The following is a 24,824-nucleotide window of genomic DNA, read 5'->3' on the forward strand; positions in this document are numbered from 1 at the left end:
ACAAGCAATGCACATGTTACAGCTGCCACATGGAGATGGACCTGCTTTAAATTGCCCTTTGTGACAGCTTTCACCACATGGATTGGTCAGTTTTCCCCACAATGCAAAAGGTTCAAAAAGCAAAAAAAAAAAAAGAGCTGTGTAGCAGCATGGGGAAATATACCAATCCAGTGACTCACTGGACATACCGTAAATGACCCTTTCCCTTCCCCCTCCCCTCTCTCCATCTCTCTATCTCTCCCTGGACTCATCCAGAATTGTCCTTGCCTGCTGCTTTCACCTGGGAAAACCTGATCCTTACCACTGAATCAGAATAAACATCAATCAGGTTTTCTTCAGACTCACGTTGGCTCTGCTTTGTTGCTAAAGGGCAGATTTTCCAGGGGAAAGCAGTTTGGCAAGGGCAAAACCACTCAGGCCCAGGGCTAGGAAGCATGGGACAAGTGGAAAACTGCTCAGGCTATCTAGGCATGGGGCAGGCGCAAGTCTGGATGAGCTCCCCCCCACTTTTAGATTCTGAGTCTGTAGGAAGCAACCCATCCATTTCATTTATACATACAGTGCCACATACATTCTAGATGTTCCATTTTGCCTCTGGAGAAACCCTGAAAAACTAACTTTCCATTTCACTTAAAGCAACATTTTGGTGGTTCCCAGGTAGTAGCTGTACCATGTGCACCAGTCCTAGTGTAGATCAAATGCAAGGCTGGAAAGAACCTGCTGGCTGTGAAATGGCCTTGATGTACCATTAATGGGCTGTGGCTTGCTGAGATGGACATGATGAGCATAGTTCAACAATGAAAAATGTAGAAAAGGCTGCTGATGCTTGCCTAGACAAGTTTGCCACCAGAAGTGCAGAGGAAAAACTTGACAGAAACAGGATTCACAAATAAGCAGCATTGTGGTCTGATTACAAGTGAGATAAAAGGAAGGTCAGGTGGAATTGCATGCAGCCATCCGCTTGCATGTGAGCAGAGAACAGCTGATATGCCTGGATTCAAGCACCATGGCTGGGGCTTTCCTCACACAATAGGCAAGGTCAGGCTGAGGCAGGTTAAAGGGCAGTAGGATCGCTCGGCTTCCTCTGCCCAGAGACCAACAAAGCTAAACAGAGCTGATATACTGTAGATGGACAAAAGCAACACTACCAGAGGTGCCATGCCATGTCTGGTGATTCTGATGTATGTTGACAGACCAACATGATATTGAAGAGGCCTCCACACAGATACAGAAGCCTAACCACTGGCATAATGCAGTCATAAATCTCTGATACAACCAGTGCTTTTTTTCCCTGGGGGTACACATACCCCTAAACATTTTGTGAATCTAAGTTTGGCCTCATTGAGGGGCAGTATTTCAATATGAGTAGCTAAATGAGAGTACCCCTAAACATTTTTTTAAAGAAAAAAAGCACTGGATACAACCCTTCACATGCAGATCAATTCTCCCCCAAATCTTTGTCTGTTATTCCACTACCCAACTTAGTCTCACATGGTTCTGTTATATTGCAGCATCTAATATTTGTTGTTTTTTTTTTTTTTAAACTTACAGTTCTAACTACCACAATGCTGCAACAACCTTTATCCGACAATCTTCCAAAACACCCCTGCCCTGGCATAAAACCATAGAGGACTCCAATGATTTTACCTCTGTTCATCAAAAATGCCATGCAATTATTATTGCTGTGCTACAGAAAACCACAAAAGGTTTCCAAAAATCCTCTCAGGTCTAGGCTAAAACCAGTAAGCTCATTTCATCTTTGACTTCAGCTATGCAAGGGTTAGGCATATTTATAACCTGCTAGTCTCACTGGCCTCTCAGTGACTAAGCTAGATAAAGGAAGATTTTATGCACAGAAATAAATTGGAAGGCCTGCCTCAACTTCAGGCAAACCTGGATTTCATTGACTGGGCCTGCACTGAAGACGAGACAGATATTCTGCCCGTATTGAAGAATGAGATCATTTGTCCCTAAGTCCTAAAGTTCTGGTGCTGTGGCAATGTTGTAAAATACAGTAATTAGTTAACTTTGAAACTGGCCTGAGCGAGACCAGGGTCTTTTGGCTCATACAGTAAAGTTTTTACATTATCATCTTATATCACCACTGCATCAACTTAGACAGCAGTTGCTATCCTCATGTTTGAGTGGCTTTCAGTAAAATATTCTCTGCTAATAAGCACCTATGTCTATTGAAATGAATGTGCAAGTAGCATGGTTACTATATGTTTTATGTTTTGAGTAATGGAGAATGATTAAATAGCAAGGGACCAATAAGCTGGGCTAATAGACAGAATAATAATGCTAAATGGTCAAATGTTTCTTCTTTAATCAATTGTTGTTTTAAATGTATATTGCTATAAGTGCCCACCTCTGATGTTGCAAGGCTCCAAAAGGATGTTCTACCTGGTCTGTGGGCCTTGAGGTACAGCATGTCAGCCACAGGATCTGGGTCCTTGTGGCAGAAAATCTATTTGGAAGGGCTTTGGAGCATTTACCATCCCTGCTCTTTCATAGGCTGGATTTCAACACCATCAGAAACAGGTGATAAGGCTCAAATAAGTTATGGGACCTTATTTATGCTGTCCTCTGCAAATTTCCAAAAAGCAACATCCCTTGCAGCAGCAACAAAATTACACACGCCCCTCATTTCCCTGCTTGACCAGATTTTGGTGGTTACATTGGGGCTTGCCACTCAACTTTCTAAAGCTTAGGTATAATAGCTTGCAGAGTACCTCTCTCCATGTTTCTCTTCCTACTGGTTCAGGATATTTGACAATGGTCTATTCCAGATGGCATATCATCCATTTGTAAAACCAAGAAAAATATGCAGTGGCCTGGAGCTCTCACTGCGATTCTATAGAACTCTGAATGAAACACCTCCAGTGCCCGAATCTTTAGGATTTAGGAAATACTGTAAAAAATCTGATTTTTAGGTGAGTTTCCTGTTAGAACTGTGACTACCAAGCTGTGGATTACATAGAGCTGGTGACAGAGTTTGTTCCATTTATATTTCTGTGTCATAATCTACAGTGAGGATGGGCTATAGCTCAGAGTCTTGTCTGAGACCTTGGTGAGCTGCAGTCAAGAAGCCAGTACTGAACTAGGTGGACCAATGGCTTCCTATGTCCCCATTCTGCATTGTGTCTTCTGCTATTGTTAGCTGGCTTGGTTCCAATTGGGAGAAATATGAGGCACGGTGTTTTGTTTTGTTTTACTAAATTATATTGGGCAGAAAGATCCTTTGAATTTGAACACAGGTTTATGAATTAACATCTGAAACGGAGTTAGGTATTTCCGGCACTTTAAGATATAGTACTTCTGGCACTTTGAGAGACAGTACAAAATAACAAAAACAGGATGGAGCAGGGACAGTCTGGGGCCTGCACAGGTCAATGTAAGTCCTCCTGACCACCAAAAGTACCACACAAGCCACTTCTGCTTTCTCAGCCTTCTGCAGATGCATTAACATCTTAACAAATTTTCCCCCTCCGCCATCGTGAAACCTAGGCACTTGCTCTTGTTTCAAAAACAAAGGCTATGATTCTCAGAATTTGGATGGTGCTACCAAATTACATATCTAAAGATATATAATTGGCAGCATACCTGCAATCAAGCTGATTCCTAGACCACCCAAGGAAAGCCTATGGAGAGCAAAGTCAGGTTAAGAATGCCAGGCTATGGGATCAAGGACAAGTGTGTTCTGCCCAAGTAGCCTCTTCATGCTGTTTGACCTCTCAGTGTGCAATGGATAGGGAGACATCTTCTTTGGGAGGGGAATCCTCCCAGCATAAGGGGCTCTCTGCTTTGCAGAAAGCTGTCTTCTCATCAGTAGGTCAGAGAGTGGAAAGGCACAATTGGAACATGTTGCATTCTTGGTGTTTTCAGCTGCTGCAACAATCCAAAGGGGATTATTACAGTAACGTTTCTGTTAAAAGAGCAGATCTGACAAATCTGAGAGCCAGTCGGAATCAAGATATCAGATATGCAATGGTGACAAGGGCGGCCTTGAACTTTAACAAAAATGTTTAAAGCGCAGTTTGAAAGCAGTTCCTCACTATTAATGCTCCCCCCCCCCCCACACACCAAGAAAACTAATACTCCCAAATCAAATCTCCACTCTTGTTTTTCACTCAACAACTTTGCCTCCCATCGGTATGGGCCAAAATGGCCAAAATCCTGTCTTTTTGTCTTTTTTCTTACACTGGCACATTGAAACACATTTGCTTGGCAAAAGATTCCCTCCCGTTTATTTCACTGCACCTTAATTCACATAACTGTCAGTGAGATCTAGTCTGAGTCCATTTTTCCTGCTTCCATGCTGAGAACTGAGCCTACGACACAAACCATCTATCACAGCTGCAGAGCAACCCAGTCTCTTCCAGACCTGTGAAACTCGCATCCAAAATATGGCTCTCTGTTTCCACCACAGTGCATACAACATCCTCACATTGATCTCATTATCTCCCTGGGAGGAATTTCTCGTGACCCCCAGAGATTGCACCACTTCCAGAATTCTTTCAACTTTCCCCACAATCAGGATGCACAATTGAATCTTGGAATACAACGGAAGACTAGAGTCTGCTGTGCAAAATACAAAATTCAAATAATAATAATTAATAATAATAATAGATGGGGACATTTGGGTGAAGTTGGGGTTCTTCCCCAGTATGCACACACAAAGGATATTCCACATGCTTCAAAGAGAGGCCTGAATTCAAATCAAGGGATGGGGTGGTAGTAGTGGTTATAATTCGGAGATGGCAGATAACTTGATGGGTCCTTCACAGGTTGCTTTCATGGTTTTCTTCTGTTTCTACGGTCACTGGGGGCAGCCCCCCATTGTCATTCAGTCGTTTAGCCCTGTAAGTCTCATAGTGGATGTTGTGCGTTACTTCTTTTAGATCTTGAAGGTGGGTCCTAAGGAGTAGGAGAAAAAGACAGAGAATACAGGGGAAAAATACAAGGGAGTCTATTATGCAAGTATAGGAGCACTCATTGTTGCCCTGAGATCCCGATTTAAATGGCTTTAAAGTGCTTTTTTTTTTTTAAGGCTTTCTTGGAGCTGCAGCACAACCATCCGTTCTAGCATAAACACATCACATTGCTATTCCAATTTAGATCTCATCAGAAAGTCATTTTCAATTCAATAAGCAGCACCTTTTAACAACCAATGGACTCACCTAATGAGAAAGTCTCGAAGTAGAGCAAATTCACAGTGACTGAGATTTTCCACTGTAAATAAAGGGAAATACATTAATCATGCCTTGAATAGTGGTTCTGCTACAGTATTACACAACTCAGAGAAATACATTAAGGCCAGCTTCCACCTGAAGCAGCACTAATAAAAGTGGCTTGCTTGTTGTTGTTTTTCAGGCTGTCCCATATAGTCTAAGCCTGGCATGGGCAAACTCAGCCCTCCAGATGTTTCGGGACTACAACTCCCATCATCCCTGACCACTGGTCCTGTTAGCCAGTGATGATGGGAGTTGTAGTCCCAAAACATCTGGAGGGCCAAGTTTGCATGTGCCTGTTCTAAGCAAACTAGTGAATTAGGTGAAACAATTCACAGGAATTTCATTATACTTTTCCAGCACACCTGCTTATACCAGTCCCCATGGTGGAATCTACACATAAATAAAAAAACGCTGTGAAAATGCTTTTTAAAAACGTTTTGAAAAATACATTGAATTTGGCATGGCTCACTGTTGCCATCTAATGTCACATTTGTATATTGCACTTTACAACACATTTAAAACGTTTTATTTGCAGCTGTATAGCTGAGTCCCATCACCGCTGGCCTGAAGGCAGGCTGTCTAAATCATATCCAGTAGGACACCTATAAAGCCTTTCTTTGACAATCTCAAATAAGAATTGTCTACAATCTTTCTAGCTACCTTTATGCATTACCAGATTAGTTTAAATGTTTAGCCCAGCCTTGAAAGTATTTGTGGCCCATTCATTTTGTGTGCTAACTCAGTTAATGCTAAGCCAAGCAATGGCTTAGTGCAAACAAACAAGCAGGTGGGTTCTTGCAATGAAGATTATAGCTGCTGATTTCCACCCCCAGTCCTGCTGTCACAACACTACCCAAGCCTAAGCCATGCTTTGGCTTACTGTTTACCTTTCCCTTCCAAACCTGGGCTCATGGTTGGTTTTGCTCCAGGCAAACCACAAGCTGTAGCCAAGGTTTGTTCCTGATTTACTGCTCATGGTTTTTCAGATGGAGACAAGCCAGGAGCTCAGGTTTGGACATAATGCAAAGGCAAACCATGTATTAGCCCCGGTAGGAGGACTGAGGGAGGAGTGCACTAAGCCGTGGTTTGGTATTATGTGCAAACTGGGCCATCACTGGCAACTCTGATAAACATATCCATTGTTTATTAATTCAGATCATTACTGGCAAACAGCTTCTGTTGCAGGAGAAAGAAATGGTGGCTGATAATTCCAGGGAGCACAACTGGCAACAAAGCAAGACATCTCTACCAGAAACACTCGCTGCACCATACTGAGGCTCCCTGCCGGGAATGTTGACCTTGCCATTTTAGCTTCTACAGCCTATTGGCAATCTAAAAATGCAACTACCAGAAACTGTAGGATCAGCGTCAGCTTACCTTCGATGACTCCCCAGGGTGTCTTCCTCCCCAGGACCCTTTTCCCGTTCACTTGATATTCCTTGTCGCTGCCCACCACGGCAAATGGCATACTTTCCTGCTGAAAATATACAATGAAATGACTTTGCTTCTCTGCGAGACACGTATGGACAATTGCTTGTTTTCCTTTCTTGTATTTCTTCCCCAGCTTGCTGCATACTTGATTCTGTCCCAGTTACCAACCCCAATGCCTAGCAGACATGCATGCTGGCCCTTCACGCTATACTCTTTTCAGCATTCCAATTCTTTAGACTGTTGACACCTTTACAATGAAATTTAAAGCAAGTTTACTCAGAAGGAAGGGACGCGGGAGGCGCTGTGCGTTAAACCACAGAGCCTAGGACTTGCCGATCAGAAGGTCGGCGGTTTGAATCCCTGCGACGGGGTGAGCTCCCGTTGCTCGGTCCCTGCTCCTGCCAACCTAGCAGTTCGAAAGCACGTCAAAGTGCAAGTAGATAAATAGGTACCGCTCCGGCGGAAAGGTAAATGGCATTTCCATGCGCTGCTCTGGTTCGCCAGAAGCGGCATAGTTATGCTGGCCACATGACCCGGAAGCTGTACGCCGGCTCCCTCGGCCAATAAAGCGAGATGAGTGCCACAACCCCAGAGTCGGTCACGACTGGACCTAATGGTCGGGGGTCCCTTTACCTTTACTTTTACTCAGAAGGAAGTCCCATGTAAACTTATAGGAAACTTATAGGAAACAAACATTTGTGAGGACAGGAACCCCACATTAACTCTTAATTAAGCCCTCAAAAACGCTTAATTCTCACCTCAGGAACTACAAAATACAAATGTATACAGTTATAAGGTTGGAAGAATCCATTTCTTATGCTTCCATAGTGGCTGTAACGTTTACAGCCAACTTTTACTACATCCAACTCACACCAAGCATGGTGAGGACCAAGAAGAAAACACTGGACTCAAGTTACCCTAGCATCTCAACAAGAAAATCTACTCCACAATTATAAGCATCCTACCCTGATTTTGTCATTCTCTGTCTTATCTTCAAGGTCCTCATCAAACTCCTTTTGGGGGTAAAATTCGATGCCATTGATTTCCAGTTCCTTGCGGACCTGGGTAGAAAAATAAAATAAAATTCAAAGCTATATAAGAGAGAGTTTTCCTGGCACAACACTTAAAGGACTGTGTGTTTGTGTTTTTTACTGGATGTTTCCCAGGATACTTACCCTCTGTTTGAACTCAATCTTCTCCTCCAGAGTCATGGTGTCTGCCTTGGCGATAACTGGGATGATGTTGACTACTTTGCTCAAGTGCTTCATGAATTCCATATCCAAAGGTCTTAAGCTACAGTCCAGGAAAAAAGACTATTAAGAATCCACCACTACCTTTAACGAAGAAGAGCATATTGTCTTGCTCCTAGCATACACAAAATTAACCCCCTTCCTGTTTTTATTCTGTTTCTAGGTTAGAAAGGGGGAAATGAACTAGAGTCTTTCTCATCTATAGCTCTGGATCGCTACTTCTTAATTTCCTCCATAGGCATAGCATTAAAAACCCACTGGATACATTCAGTGGAAAGATAGAGAGATAAGAAGGAGACTTCAATACGGAAAAAATTGAAGCAAGGTGGAAAGGCATCCTGCTGTACAGTATCTCGTGTGAGCATTACACAAGATGACGCGAATTTTGCCAAGTAGACACTTGTTGAAAAACCATGACTGGTAGCAGCTTCCTAACAACTGGCAAAACCATAACAATGCATGTGTGAACCTAAGAATATAGGTTCATGGGAGCTTCCTGCCAATTATGAACATGGGCAGGAATAGACAAGCAATGGCTGAATTGTTCTTTTCTGGAACTCCATTTTCATCAATAATGTTAGAGGGATGTCTGACACAGCACACTCTCATTATGGCACAAAAGTGGAAGAGATACCAGTTACTATTAGGACTATGCAGCCCAATGGCTACCCCATCATTACCTTGGTCTGCTGTGTGGCTTGTCAGGGGAGACTTGTACACCCTGCACATGGTGCCAGGTAGTTTGTGGAGATCCCTGTTTTGTTCACTTAGCACCCCAGGGCCCTCCCACTCCCCTTCCCTCCCAGTCTTATGAGCATGCACCAGAACGGATGAGATACATACGAGTGACCTGTGGGGGAGATAAAGTAGAGGCAACAGTGGACTCTCGTGTCTGGGATCCGTTTCTTTCTTGCAATATTGACCTCCTCCTTCAGGAACTTCTCATACTGCTCATTAATATATTTCTCAATGGGCTCCCAGCTAGGAGGGTCAGGGAGAAAAAAGGTAGACATACCTTTATCTCATATTCAAGGAAACTAGATTGCAATGTCAGTAGTCCAAGCAGGGCGGGGCGGTCAGTGTCCCATGGGGGCGCCACAGCAAGCAGCAACCGTCCCAGGGGGGTGCCACCCACAGCGAGCATCCCAGGGGGCGGGGCGGCAATGTCACCCCCCTCAGGGGTGATACCTGGGGCGGACCGCACCCCCCACATCCCCCTTCCACCGCCAGTGAGTCCAAGCCTTGAAGAGGATCCTTCAATATAAACTTGGTTTTGGAAGATCCATGCTTTCCCTACTCCTCTCCACTTTGGCAACAATCAGGGTTCCTGAAGCCCCACTAGTGGGTCCTAATGTCACCTAGGGGAATTGCTGAGCAACATAATCCCTAAATATGTCCCAAGGTCTGTTTTTGTAGCTTATTTTTATCCTTGTGTATTAAGCATCGCAGCGGGCATTTGACTGGTAAATATTGTAACACTACCATCCGTTTGACTAAACTGTGGGAGGCAGAGGAAGACAGGAGTGCCTGGCGTGCTCTGGTCCATGGGGTCACGAAGAGTCGGACACGACTAAATGACCAAACAACAACAACCACCCCTATGGTGCAGATTATCTTGGGTTCTTGGGCACTAATAACACTGGACAGGAGTCTGCCTCAGAGCAAAAAAAAAATATCTACCCATCTTAAGTCCTGCTTCCTTCATCTAGTTATGCTAAGTCATGCAGGAGAAAGAAAGTAGGGAGGAGACTGAGAATCAGCGAAGGAACAAAACACTCACCAGTTTTCATTGTTGATCTGGTCACCAAATCCAGGGGTGTCAATAACTGTGAGCTTCATTTTGACACCACCTTCTTCAATAACTGGGGGAGAAATGTTACAGTTATCTTCCTCCAAAACTGAACACTTTTTATAGAGATGATAAAGGCCTTTACATGGTACTGAGTGGGGAAAGGAGAGGCTCTTTTTGAACATGTAGATCTATGTGGCCCTTGTAGAAATAAAGCTCCTTTTCTAGAACATTACAAGATCTAGCTTGATGGTGGAAGGGGAGCACAACATAGCTTGGACCCTTTGCAATAATCCCCAATAGACGACAGAGGGGGGGGGGGTAAACCCTATAAATTCGGATCCAAACAGAGGCCTGTTTCTGTATGGCACCTCTCCAGCATGGGCTTATCCACACTTTCCTTTCCACTGCTCTTTGTAGTCATGGTCCATGTTTGAAGCTGCATCTCTGAGAGCTCTTTTTTTGGAAAACCCAAATTTCCATTTGTTGTACTTCAGCTATAAAGAGCGAGTTTTGCATGGAAAGCTCCAGGGCCAAAAAAGGGTACTAGGACACAGAGCTTTAAAGCACGAACCTGTGCCTGGAGAGACCAGGGCAAAAAGTAAGTGTGGATAAGCCCTATAAGTGGATCTTTAATTTGGGACATGTCTTTGTCCAGAAGGACATATCCTCAAGTCCAAGAGATTAGACACATTGATCCTGGGGTGGCCTATTGATTCCAGGGAGGCCTATTACTAAAAGAGGACACTATTTTCCATGCAATTGGCATGTGCTAATTTATATGTACAGATGCAAATTTAGAAATAAACACAATACACTGCATCTCATCATGGGGGGGAGACTCTAACCAGGAGACCTATGTGCCTGCTCAGTCTGCTTCCCAAGTGCTCACTGCTGCTGGACAACTCCATGGCAGCCTGCTCTTTCTTCCTATAGCTTTCATCCTTAAACTGGACCTGGACCAGACATCTCATCAAATCTTATACACTTCCAAAGAGTTGACTGTCTTTTGAAAGCACTTCTTAGACTGTCCTCTGTAAAGCACATGGACACTCTAACTGAACCTCAAGCTAGTCCGAGTGAGCGTCCACATATTCTGTCACCGTATGGACACTGTCACTGTAGCAACTCTGGACCAATTCAGACAACAACTGAAAGGGCTTCATCACATGAAGGCAATATGCACTCTCTGCCTCTGCCATTCCCAGTCATCCATGCAGGGACAGCATTCCCAATGCAGTCACAACATGGCCAACATTGAACGGTTGACCAGCCAGTTAAAATCTATGACTTGGCCATGCAGTTTTGGGCTATGCATGTCAGGCCATCTCCACAGAGATTCCTGGAGATGGTACAGGCAGGGATGGCACACTGGACTGTGCACTGGACCAGACTGATCCTTCAGGTGTCATTCAGACAAGTCCTTTGCAACATATAGACATCTCCTAGGCCTCTGACAGCCTGGGCTTTACTTCCTGGAACACCCCAGGTCTACTTTCCCTCTTCTGAAAGCTCTCTTTGATGTAAACGTTAGGCAATTTTACCATGCCCAATGGCCTTGATTTCCACTGTCTTAGGGATCTTCTCCTCGCGGCTCCAGCCCGAAGACTTGCGACTGACTTGGGATTTGAAGAGGGTGTTCACAAGTGTGGATTTGCCCAGTCCACTCTGGCCTGTTAAAAGAAGCATACAGGATTTGCCACAGCCTTTTCAAGCCAGTCAGCAGAACCATTTATGGCCCGGCTGCTGGGAGAAGAAGAAGAAGAAGAGTTTGGATTTGATATCCCGCCTTTCACTCCCCTTCAGTAGTCTCAAAGCGGCTAACAATCTCCTTTCCCTTCCTCCCCCACAACAAACACTCTGTGAGGTGAGTGGGGCTGAGAGACTTCAAAGAAGTGTGACTAGCCCAAGGTCACCCAGCAGCTGCATGTGGAGGAGCGGAGACGCGAACCCGGTTACCCAGATTACGTGACTACCGCTCTTAACCTCTACACCACACTGGGAGCTGAGAAGGCACTGGCTGGTGTAAAAGTAAGAGCTCATCAGAACGATGGCTTCCTGGCTTGGCTATCAGCAGACAATGGGGAGCACAAGCAGTCATTCCCAATGAAATGAAAGTTTTCCTTGAGATGCTCTTGTGATGGTAGATGTAGCAAGGCAGGCATGCAGATTGTGTACAGGCCATGTTTGTCTCAGGCCGTGGCTCATGTTGTTAAACAGTGGTAGTACAGTGGTACCTCAGTTTTTGAACGTCTCTGTTGACGGACGTTTCAGAACTCAAGCACCGAAAACCCAGAAGTAAATGCTACCATTTTCGAACACAACTCAGAAGTTGAACGGCTTCCGCTTGGTGTTTCTCAGTTTTCTCAATTAAATTTGCAGACCGCCCTTTGAGCCTCAGTTTTTGAATGTTTCAAAACCCGAACGGCCTCCCGGAATGGATTATGTTCAGAAACCGAGGTACCACTGTATTGAGGTTAATGGAAGCTTTCCTTCTAAAAGCAACTCCCAATTTACACATGTCCAGTTGATGCGCCACCACACTCACACACATCATGCCAAAGCCGGAAGTCTTTGAAAATGGAAAAAATGGCCCTGAAAGAGCCCAGAGGGAAAAAAGGCACAAAACATAACCAAGCAATCCCATGAGACTTTGTAAGTACAATCCCAAGACCCCTTGCACCGACTGATGAGGCCTGTGGAGCTTTGAAGTTTGAGAAAAGTTTGGAGTGATTGTGGTGGACTTTGGCGAATTTGCCATCCTTCTTGCCAGTCTGGTATGTGCTGCCAGTTTTTTGAGGGTTTTTTGAAGGTTTCCAGAGGGCGTTTGCAGACTTTTCCCATGGTGTTTCAAATATGTGCGATTTCAGAACATAACCCTCATGTAAATTGGGAGTTGCCTGCATTGCATGCTGTAAAGTCAGACTGCAATTAGAACCATGGTGAGGGGAAAGAGTTTTATAACCCTTCCTCTGTACTGGGGCCAGGGAATCTTTTTCAACCCGAAGTTTCACTAGCTTCTGGGCAACCTTCTAAGGCCACATGCCAGTGGTAGGCGGGGCCAGAAGCAAAAGTGGGTGGAGCAACGAATATCAACAGGAGACTAGTTTCTAGACACACTCAAACATACCCTTCTACACCACAACCCCCGTCCAGCTGCCCTCTCCACCACACTGGCTATTAACTTTTTAAAAACAGACACGCAAGAGCAATCAAGCTGATTAACTAGCTGCCCAGTTTAGCCCCCTGGCTTCATAGCAAAGCCTCCCTTCACAAGATCCTTGGATCCCTTCCTACCGACAACCATGATGTTGAAGTCAAATCCAGTTTTCATGGTCTTCTTGCGCATCTGCTCTATGATGGTGTCGATCCCAATGTAGCCCAGCAGATTGGAATTGATACCAACGGGTTTCATTGGCACGACTGGTTTTGGCCGCGGCTCTGGCACCAGCTCAGACATGGCTGCTTCAGGCTTGGTATCTACTGGCCCTGCAAGTGGAGAGAGGAAGTAAACAGTATATTTACTGATGCAGTGAGATATGTGATAGACCTGTGAAAGGGTAAAAGAGTATTGGGAAATAATTCATAATGAACTGAAAAAAATACTTACCTCAAAAAACCAAAAAAATAGCTGCCCGCCAGGCTCTGCAGGCTTGCGGATAGCTTCCTGAAGCTTGGAGAGCGAGAGGGGTCGGTGCGCACCGACCCCTCTCGCTCTCCAGGCTTCAGCAAAAGCCTGCATTTGCTCCATAGGACGCACACACTTTCCCCCTTCATTTTTGGAGGGGAAAAAGTGCATCCTATAGAGCGAAAAATACGGTGCTTTCCAAAAAAAACCAAAAAAAACCCGAGTCCTTTTGTTGGGGATAATTCAGACGGAAATTCCCAGGTCTCAAAAAAGGTTATTTATGTATGCCACTACTGTGGCTTGTGTTTCATTAGCCCAAAAATGGAAAATGAGCAAAGTCCCAGCTAAAGAAGAATATGCACAACTTGCAGACCTAACATATAGAATAAGAGAACAAGAAGAATATACATTTAAAGAAGATTGGAAAATGTTTTTTGAATATACGGAGGAAAATTGTGTATATTTGAAAATGTGAGCAGCATTAAGATAAATTCAACAGTGTAAATAAGTTTTGATGGATGTAATAATGGAATACTGAATGGTTTAGTTTATATAAAATATGCAGGGATTTATGTTATGCAAAATGAACCATGGAAAGAGAAGGGGGAAGTCATTGATATTTTAAGGCTGTTTAAATGAATATTCTAAAATGTAAAACAGAAAATTTAATAAAAAATATAGAAAAAACAACAACAGTATATTTCATAGAAAAATGCCAGGTCTCTTCCATTTCCATTGGGAAAGGGAAGAACAAATCGAGACAGCTCCTCCTCAAAGGCCCTTTTCTCTATCCATTTGTGCTTTTGCAGATGTGCTTCTGTTATTATCTCCTTGTCATTGCATGAGCCATTTGATGCATGGCGAGAGCTGTCTGCCCCATGAAGCATGGCCATGGCAGTGACATATTGTGGTGGGAAGTGGAACCTATGTTGGCAGTGCAGCAGTGGCACCAGGCACAGAGCCTGGTGGCAGCACCATGCCAAGGGCCCACCAAACTCTAATGCCAGGCCTGCAGGGTACAGCACCCTGCATGAGATCTGACAAGTGAGAAATACCATCACATCATGGTAACAACAGTTCCTTATTTACTGATTGATAGTGTTGATTTGCAGTCCACAGCATCCCCTACTACATGTGGTGGATAGCAACAGACTGAAAAAAGAATATCCTTAAAATACTAAAACAGGGCCTTGCAGAATCAGGTCCCTGGTCCCTCCCCCCACTCCCACTCCCACTCCCACAAAGCAGCTGAAATTCAAAGGTTTTAATAAACCACAGCCGATTACCTTTCAGCAATTCTCATCGAAGCATCAGAATATCCACGCACTCCTTAGGAAAACTAGACAAAAGGTACTACTTTGCTTTGACAATGGTAAGGATCCAAGGGACAAACATTTCCATTCAATCCAGTCCCTAGTTTGTATCTAATAACTCTTTCTCCCAGAACACAAAGGGCCCATTTAGCTAGAGTTTTCACCACTAAAAATAAAAATCCCTTTTTAAGGGATTGATGAAAACCGACATCTCTTCACCCGAAATGAGAATTAAGTGCTTTGGGATCTTTCCAGCACAGAGACTGTCACACTCTTTAAGAAACTGGTCCTACCCACTCATAGAACACCCTGTACCAACAGCAATGCCCAGTTGTGTCAAACAGCCAGCAGCCTCTAGTTCTTTGTATTGGTGCCCAGTTCTTGGGGTGAGAGAGCCCCTCAGCACTGTGTTGTGCCTAAGGGACTGTGCTACAGATCTCATTTTTGCCATGACATGAACTTGCTAGGCGGTCTTAAGCAAAACACAGCCTCAGTGAAGCACGTGGCATCCTCATGCAGCTGCCAGGATCCTGGCACAGCCCACCACTATGTGGATGCCTGTTGTGCTCTCTGCCTGCGCACACACACCTGACAGGCAGCTGAGTCGGGCAGCCACCTGTCCTTTCCATTTCCCACAATGCACCTGGTGTGGTGTAACCATGAGGCATTTTGGGAAATTTACATGGTGGTCCCAAACATAGCATTCCTCATAGCATTCCTGCCGCTGCCAGGCAAGGTCAAGTGAGGTCTATTCTGATGTGGGAGGAAGACCAAGCAGAAGACACCAAACCTGGAACTTCATCTGAAGTTTGAGGACAACAATACTGGCCGATTTTATAGGGTTAATGTTAGGATTACAGTATAATATGTGCAAAGCACTTATCACCTGAAAGCATAACAGCATCATGACTACCGCTACTGCCCATGGCCTTGCAATGAATCCATGGCAGTAATGGGATTGCACTCATTCATGATCGCTGATTTTCCATGGTGATGATTCAGAGTTCTTTTGATAGATCCAACACATCATTCAACCTTCATTTATCTGACATTCAGTGTCAATAAGAAGATATACCCCAATTATTTCCTTTATCCCAGCAGCCACCACTTCTAAATGCCATTTCCACTGAATTTGCAGTGGGCTTTCATAGAGGGCTTGTGACCCAGGTTTTTCTCCACGTAACTGAAGAATCAGCAAGCTCCGGATCAAGGATGTGAGAGCCAAAGTGAGCTCTCCTTCACTGGAAGTTTCTCATTTCACATTTCACAATCGGTTTGTGATTTTTGTACTGATGGGATATCCCCTGAGGCGCCTGTTGTCTTTTTAGAGCTTTCTTGAAGCTGCTGCTGGCTATGAAAACCTCCAGCAATTTGACAAAACATGAGAAGCTCTTGCTGCTTTTTCTTCCTTCCTTTTTTGTTTTAAACCATTTTGTGCTGCATTCTCAACAGCCCAGTCCTAAGGACTGCAGTTTCTTCTATTTAGGATTGCCTTAACACGTGTTCATAATATGCACACATAATAATACGTGTCAACAGGCACTAATTGTGGCTCACCTGTTGCAAAGCATTGTGGGATGAAAACACAAGCTGAGATGCATACCCCAAAGTGGTCTTGATCAGCACTATTTTTTAGCATCCCTGAGGCCCAGATCCTCTTCCTTCCACATGCCAGTTCCTGGTAGACCACGGAGCTCTTTGTTCTCAAGCATCCCTTGGGTAACCACATAGCCCTTTAGACTGGAACTGTTCTTATTCTGAATAGCTGCCTAGAATTCCAGTCTATTCTACCTCTGCCAAGAAACCTCCTCTTCCTTTCAGGCAAAGCCTGGCCAAGGATCTCCCTGCTGCAGTGAACTTGCCCTCCTTTAAAAAAAAAAAAAAACTTCCTCTACATTCTCTGGAATCTGGTACAGTGTTTTCTACTTGGTGCTGGTAACTGGTGGCTGCTGAGCCTACAATAGGTGCTTGCTGCTCCCTTAATTGTTGCAAATGCCTTTAAAGAGGTGTCCGCATCACCACCTTCAGACAGTGAGGTTGTTGGGTTTTGGGTGCATTTCACAGCTCTTTGCCCCCTAGCTGGGCAGCTTCAATTCATTTCTGTTTTTGCACATACCAGGGGTGTGTTGATGAGGCCCAGATGTCTTGCCCTATGCAAAGGTGTTCACACCTTGGCTCAAGATGAATTAGGAACAGCTTTACCAAGGAAAGAGGATTTAAACCTGGGTCACCCCAGCAATAGTCCAACATTTTTACCACTACACCACACTACTCTACCTTGCCGTTCCCCGAACCAGCGGTAGTTGCCCCAATCTTGCTGTTGCCTCAACAATTTGCTGTGCAAATGAGAAATTCAGTTACGTGTCCCCTCCTTCCATAGCACCAGCATAGCAACAACAGCAGAGTCTGAGGGAGTCAGAGAGGATTTCCTTCTGTCTGTTTGTCTTGGTAAATTATGGGCGGTAGAAAGGAGCCAAAATTGGAGTTTTCCCTCCTCTCTGCTCCACCCCCGTATGGAAGTTCTGAGCAAAACCCCAGAAGGCCCCGAGACAAGGATTCCAAACTGATAATCCGACATGATTGGGTGATCTGTAAATTTTATAAAGGTACACATTTTGTCTTGCCAGAATTACAGCTTAAAATGAGGAAGGGCTAGTCCTACCATTAAACAGGCCAAAGTGGCCTGCTTCAAGCACCAGACTTGGGGTAGCAAATTATCATTTATTCAGCAGGCTTTTATATTTTTGCCATCTTCAAGACACTGTTTGGATTTTCCACCTCAGGCACCAAAAATATTAAGGATCGTATCAAAAATAGGATTGTTCTCCTTTGCAAAACATTTTTCAACCCTGATGAAATTTGCTGCCCAAGGGTTGGGTTAGTTGATAATTGGGCTAGTTGAATTTGAACTGTATATTCCCTCTGGTCAACACATTTAATCACATCTCTAGAATTTGCAGCAGCCCTTTTGTTGGCTTAGGGCCAGATGATAATTAGTAACTTTATTTTAAAGCAATAACCCCTGATGTAATTATTTTCTACAGTCTAGCTATGGAAGGCTCTTCTTCCACCCCTTGCCTTCCTTGCCTTTGTCTGAGTAACTCTATGGAGCAAAATAATAACCAGCTTTGATGGAATACACCTCCAGTTCTGCTGCCTGTCCTTCAGTGGGGATCTGGCTCCATTTTCACTGCAGCCTGTGAAAGCGCCCACACACAGGACCTCAAAAGGAACGCACTGAGCATACCTCCCCTGAGAGCTGTGCTATTCTTATTGCAATAGTTTGCATGTGGCTTTCTAGTTAGCAGTCTTTTTAAACCCTCTGTCATAAGAAAACAAAGAGAAGATACAGGTGCTGTTTCCAGAACACCCGGGAGAGGACCTTTGTTCCAACACACTCCCATCCTATTAAAAAAACAACAACTTTGGATAGGCCAACCTAGTGCCCTTTCAGGTGTTTTTGGCCTACCCATAATTCCTGGCCATTGGACATCTACTCTGGGGCTGAGGGGAGTTGTAGTCCAAAACATCTAGAGAAAACCAGGTCGGGGAAGGTAGCTTTCAGACAATCCATTCTCAAGTAGGTCACAACTGCACAAAGCTGTGCAGACTCACCAAGCTCTGACTAGCAGAGCTGTTTCTCAACACCAAAGGATCTTCTACACTTCTGCTCATCCCATGCCTAGAAAGCATGGATCCAAGCGGTTTTGCCTTCGCCCCACTGCTTTCTCCTTGGAAACCCAATTTTCAATGCTAAATTGGAGCGAACATCAATTCAGAAAAAGCCCAGTTGGGAAAAGCCCAGGGGGAAAGCAATAAGGTGAGCAGAATTGTGGATGAGCCCTAAGTCCCAACCTTGGAACATGTGGAGACAATAATAAAAGGCTGCTCTTGACAAAGCAGAGAATTTTTCTGAAGGGAATCGCTCTTTGTGAAGATACACGGACGCTGATTGTGAATAATGCGAAGCAAGGTTCATGTATCTTCACAAAGGATGCTACTTCCATGAGGATGTGAATCCAATACCCTTTTTAAAAAGATTAATTCAGGTAACCCTATAAATGTCTTACTCCAAATCAAGGCCCATGGAGTCCAGTGAGGTAGGCATTGAGAAGGCCCCTACCCAAGACCTTGAAGAGCCACTACCAGCCAAGGTAAACAATCCTGAGCTAGATAGACCAATGGTCTGACTCTGAATAAGAGAACTGCCCAGGTCCCCATGAAATGGCTCAGCTAAAAGGCAGGGTGCATTTGCTACAACCACATAAGACTGTTTAGTTCAAACATTTGCACTCTTTATTCAGATGACTAGAACTGTTCCACCTACAACTGTGGCTGTCTGTGCACCATACAGTCAAAGAATATTTAAAGCACATTTTCCCCACCCCAAAGAATCCTACAGTTTACCCCTCGCGGAGCTACAATTCCCAGCTCCTTTAACAAACTACAGTTCCCATGAGCATTGGGCTGGGGTGCTTTAAATGTGTGGTGTGCACACAGCCACAATAGCTGCAGCTATTTGACATTGGGCATATTCCCTTGTATGACAGCTCCTGCTATTAACACATTCCCCTAGCACTGCATCCATCCATCCATTCATTGATTCATTCATTCAAGCCTCCCACTCTACCCTGCTCCCACTTTTAATTTACAGCCCTTTTGTGCCTGCTACCCAGCCCCCACATCACCACACCCCTTCTTCCCCTTTCACCAAGCATTGCTTTCCTTTCCCCAGCCACCCCAGCCCTGACACTTTCTCTCCCCACCCGTTATCCCACAGGACTCCAGTCAAGGCCCACAGACAACGGCCTCTCCACCCAGCTCTGGTTCCCTGCCATCACCCCACCCGTGGTCCACTCCACAATTCCGGAGCAAGGTTTCCAATATGACACACATCCATGCCACTGAAAGGAAAGAATCGCCTGCGGTCAGCAACAGCCAAGCCAGCTGCAAGGCAGCTCACGCCTCTGAGCCAGCTGGGAATTAATGTGCGCCTTCACAAAAGCCCCAGTGTCTCTGATGCACCATTGCAGCTGCCCTGCCTGCTTCCCCCTTGACACCAGATGGAAGAAGAGGAGCAGGAAATGCTGCTTTCCCTTTCTACAACCCTCCCTTGCAAGATTAGCAGTGCCTGTGCCAGTCTCCATGCCAAACGCCAAATGTCTTGCTGAGCCGAGAGAGCATGCCGGAGCTCAGCATCCCTCCTGCATCTCTGAGCCCCGCTAGACCCATAAGAGCATGCAAGCATCCTCCTGGACCACCTACCTTTGAACATGAATCTTTCTTTGTCTCTGGAATATGATCCTTCTCTTCACTTCCCTCTGCCTAAAAGCTGCCTCTGAGAGTCTGATTGTGTTTCTTTCTTTCTTCTCCCTATGTCTCTCTCTCTCTCTTTCTCTCTCCTTTTTCCTTCTCCAATGGATATTTCAGATAACCAGAGATGCTGATGCCGCCACTGCCATGTTCACGTGACCTGAATATTAAACATCCCTGCAAAATCTCCCCCAGACTCTGCCTCCCTCTCTTCCCAGGATCAAGGGCTGGATCATCCAAGCATCTGGGAGACCTTGACTGGATTGGTGGGCATGGAAATGTGTGCTGGCTCCTGAAGGGAGGTGCTGTGATAAATGGGTTAGCTGAAGCCAGAAAACTGTCCCCTCCCCGCCGCACATATATACTCTTTCTTCCTTGCCTCTCCGCCCTCCTTTCTCCTCCCCTGTTCCCAGGCAGCTTTCATATGGCACTGTCTGCTGAGCATCTCTAGAGACAAGAAGCTACTTCATGAAAAGGGATTGTTAACTCTTTCATCAGGCAGCAGCGTTTGCCAAAGAAATGAGGAAAGTGTGTGCCTGCATCTAGGCATTTCAGCCTTATATCTGGGTCTTTCACTAGCAAGAATTGGACCCCATTTAAAACATGCATTTTTAGAAATGGTGAGAAGCAGTAACCCATTATGTGGAGGCACAGAGTGTCTGCCAGAAACGGTCTGCATGTCAGCCCAGGCAAGGAGAATCTGTCTTTGTGTCAGTGTGCATAGTGCACACACAGGATGTCTCTCCCGGTGCCTTTAGGCATCTACATCTGTGTATGTCTCTGCGCATTTGTCACGGCAAAGCACAAATGCCTTGGAGGTGCTGGGGAGCTGGGAAGCAGGTCTGCACAAGGCAACGTATGGAAAAACACTTCCACCTAAAATAAAATGCATAACCCACATATAAGTGGTTCTCATAACTGGATTTTGCTGCATGGGAAGCCATGACCACACAGGGAAATATAAATACACACTCGTGCAATCTTCACAAGCAGCGATGCACAAGTCGCACAATGTTTCCTACACAAAAGTGGGGAAATGTGGGAAATGGATACCCTTTGAAAAAGTGCTCAAGCAGATGTCCAGGAAATGGTGTCATAGGGCTTAGATGCAGACAATGGATTTTGATGTGTGGTCTTGGTGGAAGCTAGAAGCCAGTAGGTACACAATTTCTGATGTCACACTGCCCTGGCACCTCAGTGTGAATGCCTTTTGAATTGCTTGTAGGTTGCTTATCCTTGCTGGACTGCCTATTTGCCTCCAGACCACCATTACAGTCCAGGGATGTCATGGTAAATTCTGGAGAGCAGGAGCTCATCATGGCACCCCCTTTAATGCAACCTCTAGCTTTGCAATAGAAATGCAAGCAATCTTGTTTAAAAAAACAAAAAGTGTTGTGCTTTAAACTGCTAGCATGAAACAGTCAAAACCCCAACAAAGGAAGGAAGCATTCAGCCTCTACTGGATTATTCCTTTCATTCCTGAGCTTCCTACTGTGTTAATTTGTGACCAACAGTGATGTCACTTGTGTGTTGCCATCTGCCTGTTTCAAGAGACAATGGAAGAGAGAGCCATTGGGGTAAAGTCAAACTGTTGGAGTTAAAGCACTTGCTGCGGCTGTAGAGACCGATACGGGAGAGACATGTTTTATTGCAGTTGGGGCAGATGGCACTTGAAAGCTTTGTTATTACCTCATTCATTTGTCAGAGCAAGTGAAACACAGCCATATGACATCATTACTCTGGGCCTGAAAAAAGGCCCAGAACTGTTGCTCCCCCTACCCGCCTGGTTCCTACACCATTATACCGTTGATCCTGACAGCTAGCAGGGCTGGAAAGGTGTCTGAAGAGTGACTGACAGCTGCAGCAGATGGAACTGGCCTACATGGATCAATGTCAGTATAAAGCACCTTTGTATATTCACTTCCACTGGGGTTTCTCCAGCTTGAACGGGGGAATCATATGGAAAAATAATAGTAGTAGTTTGGATTTGATATCCCGCTTTATCACTACCCGAAGGAGTCTCAAAGTGGCTAACATTCTCCTTCCCTTCCTCCCCCACAACAAACACTCTGTGAGGTGAGTGGGGCTGAGAGACTTCAGAGAAGTGTGACTAGCCCAAAGTCACCCAGCAGCTGCATGTGGAGGAGCGGGGAAGCGAACCCGGTTCATCAGATTACGAGTCTACCGCTCTTAACCACTACACCACGCTGGCTCTCAGATTAAAGGTAAAGGGACCCCTGACCATTAGGTCCAGTCGCGGATGACTCTGGGGTTGCGGCGCTCATCTCGCTTTATTGGCCGAGGGAGCCGGCATACAGCTTCCGGGCCATGTGGCCAGCATGACTAAGCCGCTTCTGGCGAATCAGAGCAGCGCATGGAACCGTCGTTTACCTTCCCGCCAGAGCGGTACCTATTTATCTACTTGACTTTGACGTGCTTTCGAACTGCTAGGTTGGCAGGTTACTCTCATAGTAAACTGCATTAACTGGTATTGACTGGTTTTATGCTTTAGCAGAGACTCTGACACAAGCTGATGAAACAACATAGAATCAGAATATTATCTCATGACACATTATGTTAAGTCCCTGCATCTTGCCCCTCAGCAATTGAGAAGAGGGAACCCCTCACGCTGCATACACACAGCAAACACATGAGAAGACACCACTTTTGGACTTACATTCAAACTCAGTTGTATTTGTCACAGGAGACATCGTGGAATCTGCCATGAAGCAGTTGCCGTTCAGAGCATGCTCCTCAAGACACTCCTGAGGGAAGGGAAGTAACATCTTTCCAGATTCAGCTAAGCCTCGGGGCTCATCGATGCCTTTTGGGATGCCATATCTGTCATTAGAAGCAAAGTCCTCCTGAACCGTTTCTTTCAGGGGTGAATTTGTGGGATCTTCTGTGGTTTTGGGAAGTGGCTGAGGGGGAGGAGATGGTGGTGGGCTAGCAGGGGCCAAACGTCTCCGGGAACCTGGCATGCCTGCATCTGAGGTATGATTTCCGTCTTCCAGGCAAAGAGTGGTTTGCATATCAGCTGAAATCTCAGCTACCCTTTGGGGCAAGGTTTGTAATCCGGACAATGGCAGATGGCTTGGTGAAGGCAACTCCTCTTTTCTTCCCAATGCTTCCTTTTGGAAGGGAACCTTCTGGAACTCCCTCCTTGTTGCCATAGAGTGTGAGAGGAGTTGCCGGCCAGCTGGAGGGGCATTGGTGCTCCTCTGAAGAGTAAACGAGAGGGAGCTTAGTTTACGTGCCTCCAAACCATTGGCTGCTGTCCAGTGAGGAGACTGGGAGGAGGTAGGAGCTGAGCATGAGGAGAGGAGCCCATCATGGCAACGAGGCGGCTTTGGGGGCCCAAGCCTCGATTGAGGTTTAGGAATCCCTCTGCCTTTTGCCAAAGGGAGCTGTTTGGTGGGGTCCTGCCTGAATGAGTTGAGGCAGGCTTCCTTTTTCAAGATGGGGCTGAGAGCCGCCAGCCCCCCAATTCCAAGGGAGCGAGTCGTGTGTCCTGGGATGCGGCTGGGATTGGATGAGGCTCCTAAGGTTGGAATACATCTTCGGGTCCTGTGTGGGGAAGGAGTAAAGTCCTTGTCCATCATGGGCGCTTGCTGCTTCCGTGTTTCCTAAAATAACAAAACCAAAGGAAGGGTTGATGCAAAGCACTCAGCAGTAGCGGCTCTGTAAAATAAAAATAAAAAAGTAACTCGATCCAACTGCTCTGTCCTAGCAACAAAATACTCAATACTTTACCCAGCCAATGTGATTTGAGAGATGAGGATTGTACAGTGGTACCTCAGATTACATACGCTTCAGGTTACATACGCTTCAGGTTACAGACTCCGCTAACCCAGAAATATTACCTCGGGTTAAGTACTTTGCTTCAGGATGAGAACAGAAATTGTGCTCCGGCGGCACGGCAGCAGCAGGAGGCCCTATTAGCTAAAGTGGTGCTTCAGGTTAAGAACAGTTTCAGGTTAAGTACGGATCTCCAGAATGAATTAAGTACTTAACCTGAGGTACTGTATACCCATGATACATTTGAAGTATACCCACCCCCCACCCCAGAATTCTGGGAACTATAATTTACACCTCATAGAGCTGCAATTTATTTATTTATTGTATTACTATTCACCTCTTTCTCCAAGGGGCTCAAGGTGGTATACATGGTTCTCCGCCTCCTCATTTAATCTTCACAACAACCTTGTGAGGTAGGTTAGGCTAAGAGGCTGTGACTGGCTTAAGATTACCCAGAGAGCTTCATGGGCATGTGGGGATTTGAACCCTTGGTCTCCCAGGTCCTAGTGTGACATTCTAACCATTGCACCCACACTGGCTCTCAGCATTTTCCCCAATTCCCATCAAGCTTAACAAACTACAGTTCCCAGGATTATTTGTCGCAGGTCATGTGCTTTAACTGTATGGTGTGTGATGCAGAGGAAGGAATTCCACATTTTCTCGATATATTGCAAAGTCAGTGGAATGCCCTCCCAGCAGATGTCAAGGCAATGAACAACTGTTTTACTTTTAAAAGACAACTGAAGGCTTTAGGGAAGTTTTTAATGTCTGATGCAGTGTTGTTTTTAATATTCAGTTGGAAGCCGCCCAGAGTGAGAGCCATATTAGAAGAAATGCTATTCACACCATTATGAATGGCATGAATGGAGGGGTGGGTGGGTGTGATCCAGACTGGCATATACATTGCAGGGGGTTGGACTAGATGACCCTTGGGGTCCCTTCTAACTCTCCAATTCTATTATTCTACCTGAGTGACCACCTCTCTCCTTAGACTCTTGCCCAGCCACCACATTTCATAGAAGAGGACCTCCTGGTGGCATTGAGACCATTCCCTACCCACCCTGCATC

At 45.3% G+C, this 24,824-nt stretch overlaps 1 protein-coding gene across 5 annotated transcripts; it reads right to left on the reverse strand.

The window, feature by feature from the left end:
* Positions 1 to 547: 547 nt before the first annotated feature.
* Positions 548 to 23,560, reverse strand: SEPTIN3 (septin 3). Of its 5 annotated transcripts, none has more exons than XM_028745715.2 (10): positions 22,636 to 23,560; positions 13,002 to 13,193; positions 11,249 to 11,377; positions 9,696 to 9,777; positions 8,759 to 8,896; positions 7,841 to 7,958; positions 7,631 to 7,726; positions 6,612 to 6,711; positions 5,181 to 5,232; positions 548 to 4,917 (listed from the first exon to the last, which is right to left on the reverse strand). In XM_028745715.2, exons 1-10 carry the CDS (start codon positions 23,558 to 23,560, stop codon positions 4,782 to 4,784), a joined length of 1,968 nt encoding a protein of 655 aa, XP_028601548.2. In that variant the 3' UTR covers positions 548 to 4,781. The 5 variants fall into 5 exon arrangements, with proteins under 5 accessions (XP_028601548.2, XP_028601547.2, XP_028601550.1 ...); XM_028745714.2 differs by having other exon boundaries at positions 13,002 to 13,187; positions 22,621 to 23,560; XM_028745717.2 differs by lacking the exon at positions 22,636 to 23,560 and adding an exon at positions 19,911 to 20,342 and having other exon boundaries at positions 6,612 to 6,708.
* Between the last annotated feature and the right edge of the window lie 1,264 nt (positions 23,561 to 24,824).

This window comes from Podarcis muralis, chromosome 10 (genome assembly GCF_964188315.1).
Source record: "Podarcis muralis chromosome 10, rPodMur119.hap1.1, whole genome shotgun sequence".
NCBI classification, from domain to species: Eukaryota; Metazoa; Chordata; class Lepidosauria; order Squamata; family Lacertidae; genus Podarcis; species Podarcis muralis.

What these genes read in the sequence shown, in the direction of transcription:
- SEPTIN3 (XM_028745714.2), bottom strand. Translation starts at nt 23,560, where the DNA reads ATGATGGACAAGGACTTTACTCCTTCCCCACACAGGACCCGAAGATGT. An exon ending in CTTCAACATCATGGTTGTCG is followed by an intron (nt 11,378 to 13,001) that starts GTAGGAAGGGAT and finishes TTCTTTTAACAG; the next exon opens with GCCAGAGTGGACTGGGCAAA. An exon ending in AGATTGAGTTCAAACAGAGG is followed by an intron (nt 7,727 to 7,840) that starts GTAAGTATCCTG and finishes TTTTCTACCCAG; the next exon opens with GTCCGCAAGGAACTGGAAAT.